Raw genomic sequence first — 5,374 nt, 5'->3', positions numbered from 1 at the left:
CGGGAAATATGCGGACAGCTCCAGCTCGCTATTTTGGTTGAGATTCGTTAGACTATCTTTCCGCGAGTAGCTTTTATAGTATTTTACCGTACGCAATCTGCGGGGCGAGGGCAGGCGCGTCAAGGCCGATAACGAAACACTCTCGGAAGAGCCGAAAAAAATAGATAAGGAAAAATATAAAAAAGAGATAAGGGGGAAGCGTTTAAAATCACTCTTATAATTTAGATTAATAACCATCTCAGGTATTTTGGATTAGGTGCGATTAGTTGGAAATCAGGCCCTTAACATTGAGTTAAAATTTTAAAGCTCTAGACCTGAGTCAGGTCTAGAGCTTTAAAATTTAAATTATGCTTACAACCAATGGAATTATGTAATCTGAATAATTAAAATGAGATTTTAAGAACATTAGGATGTTCGCAACTACACGTTTTTATTATTTGTAATGTTTTTTTAAACGCAGAGTAAGATGATTATTACCTAAACTTTATTTTTTATATTCTGATTTTCTGTATTATTATCATGTCCTTTCAATTTATGGGCAGTATTGTTTAATATTCGAAGTAGACTTGAACGATCAATAAATTACTGTTCGGTACTTTTAATTCGTGAGTTATTATTTCTGTCACTTACTGGGTTGGTATGCACTACATTATTGCGATGTTACAATTTCCAACGATTAACTTGTTGTAAAAGATACGACGTCTAGCTTGCAATTGATTTGGAAGTATTTCTATTAACACCAGACGCGAGTGTAAAATAATTTTTCTCAAATAGTTTCGTTGTATATATGTCACAAACCAAAAAATTTTAAACAACTGAAATAAGCTTTGACCAATTTGATTCGCGTTCATTTCCACTTTTTTTTTTGACGTCCACACATCGGTGTCGACCCAAAGCCTTAAACACCGGCACACAATAACTGATTAATCAGGGCGAGATATGTGTAACGGCCCCGCCAACGGGGGGATACGTGGGGACCGGGGTGAGGACACCCGTGGCGGAGGTATTCCTACCACCCGTTGGGGGATTGGTGGTCGTCCTCACACGGCCATCCACAAACTCTGCCTCTCGGACGCCTGGGATTACAGGAGTGAGCCACTTGTAAACCCGTTTCGAAAACGCGTCGAGCCAAAGGATTAGTAACGGTGGGACTTCGAATGGTTCAACGCTACGTATGTAAACCCCCTCTTAGACCGCGTTTACATGGTCACACTTTACGCGACAAACAGAGCGATCTTTTTTTGGTTCGTCATGTAAACGCAAAAATTCGACATAACGTATCGCTCCATTTTTGGAAGAAAGGTGCGACAGCATGAGGTAGACTTTTTCAATTGGAGCGACCCGAAATCGCCATAAAGACGCTGTCGAACCTTTTCGTAGAGGTTTTTCCCTATAAAAATCTTCCGCAAAAGATTTACCGATTCGGAAATTAAAGCTTTGATTAATGTTATTCATGAAAAAAAGCTGCTAAGTATTTTAGAAGGGAAAAGGTGGAATAATGCAGACGTTTTTAAAAATATCGAAAAAGAGTTGAAAAAATTAGGGTTTAAAAATAAGGATTGGCCAAAAATTATAAATAAATGGAAAAATTTAAAACGGAATTTATTAAAGAAAAATCTGTGATCGAAATCGGGATCAGGAGACGCGTCTTGTTCAGGCTTAAAGTATTTCGAAGAAATGAACGAAAGTTTAATCTCAAGAACGATAGCCAAAGCGCAAGAAGATGGACTCGAAAGCGAACCTTAAGATATTTACAGTTAGTTTCATATTTGTTATTATCAGTTTCTAGCTATTGGTCCGTCGAGCCGGATCCTCGTTACATCAGTGAGCCGCTAAAACTCTAACTGAGGGATCTGGTCTTCTAATCCTGGCGTGTGGGACAGTTCGGTTCGTGATAGTCATCTAATTCAACGAAGTATGGATTATCTGATCAACAAGCGATGTGGCATCAATGGACAGTTAACAAGACTTGAAGGAATTGTCACCAGTCACGCAACTTATCCCCTCATGGACACCGCAGTAAAACTATACCAAGGCAAAGCGGAGAGAGTTGTACATGAGTTGGAAATGCTTCAAACGTTTATTATATTAGCCAGTACTGCCATAGATTTCGACACAAATGAAACTGAGTTCAACGAACTGATCGGAAGGGCAGAGACACTTAGCAGATTCTTTAACGATCCTTTGGCTCAGCGAACAGCCGCAACAGCCGCAACAGCGCAACAAACCCAGCCAGTCTGAAGAGTCATCAATGAATTCTAATGGAGTCAATTGCTTGGTATCAAGAGAATCTTGGACATCATCCCAGGTTGTCTTAGCCACGGCAGTGATCGAGGTTGAACTCTCAGACGGGCAACTACGATCAATACGAGCATTGTTAGATTCAGGCTCACAAGCCAGTTTTAGCTCTGGACAATGCTGCAAGAAACTACAACTTAAACGAAAACGTCATGGGCACCATATCAGGAGTTGGAGCCAGCGACGTTGGCACTTCACGAGGAAGCGTCCAGTTTACCATCAGACTAAACAATGGAGATGGCCCAATCCAGGTTGACGCATTGGTAATGAGAACTGTTACTAACGATCTACCCAATTTTCCGATTAACATTAGTTCCTGGACTCATAACAAGAACCTAAAATTGGCGGACTCAACATTTCATCAACCTGGTCCTATCGACGTGTTGCTAAGTGCTGACGTCTATCTTAATCTAGTACGATATGGTTTTCGCACGGTACGACCGGGCACGGTCAAAGAATTGAACACCGTCTTCGGTTGGGTGATTTCCGGTCCGAAGGGATTGATGAGTCCAGAACAACGACATCCAATGGTCCAAATTCATTTGTGTACAATCGATGACCAATTGTCTAGATTCTGGGAGCTAGAAGAGATATGTCCGAAAAGATCACTCACTGTCGACGAACTTCAATGCGAAGAAAGCTTCTCAAAATTCACCACCCGCAACAAGGACGGAAGATACGCAGTTCTTCTTTCATTAAAGGGTCATCAAGAACTTGGAGAATCCCGACACATGGCGGTACAAATCCTGGTGTGTACGAACAATATCGGACATTCGTGAAATAATATATCGACCTCGGACACATGTCCTTGCTCTATGAAGAAGAAAGAACTGCTCATAAGGGATTCTATTTACCACATCACGCCATGGTCAAAGAGAGCAGTACTACTACAAAAATTAGAGTAATTTTCGATGCGTCAGCTAAATCAACAAACGACCTCATGCTTGTCAGGCCCAAAATTCAAGATGACTTAATATTGTTATTGATTCGTTTCAGGCTACACGCTGTCGTAATGACGGCAGACATTGAGAACTCCGCAATTATTCATTATGGTGGAATGGGCAGTCTTGGCTCAATCAGGCTAGGGAATCCCACCATCAAGTCATTCCAGACGAAACTGAAGAGTGCCTACTCGATGCTCGACCTATTCCTGCACTTTCTACGCTGGGTAAGGTAGATGCGTCCTTACTTCTTAATTACTCATCATTGTCCGTGTTACTTCGAGTTACGGCGTACATCAATCGATTCCTGAAAAACACTTGAACGCCCAAACCTAACAGGACAACTGGTCCGTTATCTGCAACCGAAATTGACTCCGCACTCAAATATTGAGTAAAGACTGTTCAACAACAAAATTTCAGTGAAGAAATAAGATGTCTAAAGACATATTCACCAAATCCGTCAAAAAGTAAATTACTGTCATTAAATGCATTTCTTGATCCAGATGAATTACTTCAAGTTGGAGATCGGATTCAAAGAGAAAAAATGAATACCGATCGACTCCATCCGATGATCTTACCACGAAGAAACAAATTAACAGATCTGATACTTGTCCATGAATATTTAAGGCATTTACATGCCGGATCGCAACTGCTTATATCAGTGATTCAGCGACGCTTCTGGGTATTCGGCATTCGAGATGCGGTCAGATTTCATATTCGACGTTGCGTGCCATGAGTCCGACAGAAAGCGACCACCCTCCAGCAAAAAATGGCAGATATACCAGCAGCACGCGTCAACCCAGCTAGAGCGTTCTTACGATGCGGTGTGGACTACGCTGGACCATTTCAAGGCGTACGTAGCTCTCTTCGTTTGTTTTGTAACCCGAGCGATTCACTTTGAAATTGTCAGCGACATGACTGCAGATGCCTTCCTAGCTGCCTTCAGACGATTCACAGGTCGAAGAGGATAGAGCTCCGACATCATTTATAGCGACTGTGGGTCCAACTTCCACGGTGCAAATCGAGAACTTAAGGTTTTTCTAAAGTTCACGACAACACGTAGTAGTCGCAGTGCAATTTCACGGTTGATATCAAATGAAGGTATTCTCAGCCATTTTAATCCTCCCAGCGCGCCCACCTTTGGAGGTCTCATCTAAGGCGAATCGTGGGACTGACTGCTTTGACGTTCGAAGAGATGAATACCTTACTGTGCCAAGTCAAAGCGTGCCTGAATTGTATAGCATTATCAACTGATCTCGACAGCCTTGTGGCTTTAACACCCGGACATTTCCTGATTGGTGACGCCTTGACTGCAATTCCAGAACCGGACCTAACGACTAGCTAAACAAACCATCTCATACGATGGCAGTTGGGACAACAACTCCTTCAGCACTTTTGGCGTAGATGGAACAATGAATACCTTCCCGATTACAACAACGACCTAAATGGTTTTCAGTCAAATGAAGCTTACATGTCAACGATCTCGTCCTACTTAAGAACAAAGATCTTCCTCCGACCAAATGGAAGCTGGGCAGAATACCAGAGATACATTCTGGCGCGGACGGTTGTGTAAGAGTGGTCACCGTCAAGACAACTGACTGTGTGCTGCAGCGACCCATCAATAAATTATGCTAACTACCAATGGAATAATGTAATCTGAATAATTAAAATTATATTTTAAGAACACCGGGATGTTCACAACTACACGTTTTTATATTTTGTTATGTGTTTTTTAATAGCAGAGTAAAATGATTGTTATCTAAACTTTATTTTTTATATTCTGATTTTCTGTATAAATATTATGGGCAGTGTTGTTTAATATTCGAAGTAGACATGAACGATCAATAAATTGCTGTTTGGTACTTTTTATTCGTGAGTTATTATTTCTGTCACTTACTGGGTTGGTATGCGCAACATTATTGCGATGAACATTTTCAACGATTAACTTGTTGTAAAAGATACGACGTCTAGCTTGCAATTGATTTTGAAGTATTTCTATTAACACCAGACGCGAGTGTAAAATAATTTTTTTCAAATAGTGTCGTTGTATATATATGTCACAAACCAAAAAATATTAAACAACTGAAATAAGCTTTGACCAATTTGATTCGCGTCCATTTCCACTCTGGAAAGCC

General features: G+C 41.0%; 1 protein-coding gene across 1 annotated transcript; it reads left to right on the top strand.

Annotated features, from left to right (window-relative positions):
• Positions 1 to 2,251: 2,251 nt before the first annotated feature.
• Positions 2,252 to 3,077, top strand: LOC149958892 (uncharacterized). Its single transcript, XM_090167275.1, has 2 exons — positions 2,252 to 2,335; positions 2,382 to 3,077. Exons 1-2 carry the CDS (start codon positions 2,252 to 2,254, stop codon positions 3,075 to 3,077), a joined length of 780 nt encoding a protein of 259 aa, XP_090023401.1.
• Positions 3,078 to 5,374: the final 2,297 nt, after the last annotated feature.

The sequence above is a fragment of the Leiobunum rupestre genome, chromosome 2 (genome assembly GCF_980474605.1).
Source record: "Leiobunum rupestre chromosome 2, qqLeiRupe1.1.hap1, whole genome shotgun sequence".
NCBI lineage: Eukaryota > Metazoa > Arthropoda > Arachnida > Opiliones > Sclerosomatidae > Leiobunum > Leiobunum rupestre.
The sequence above is the reverse complement of the archived record's forward strand: the minus strand, read 5'-3'. Positions and strand labels throughout refer to the sequence as shown.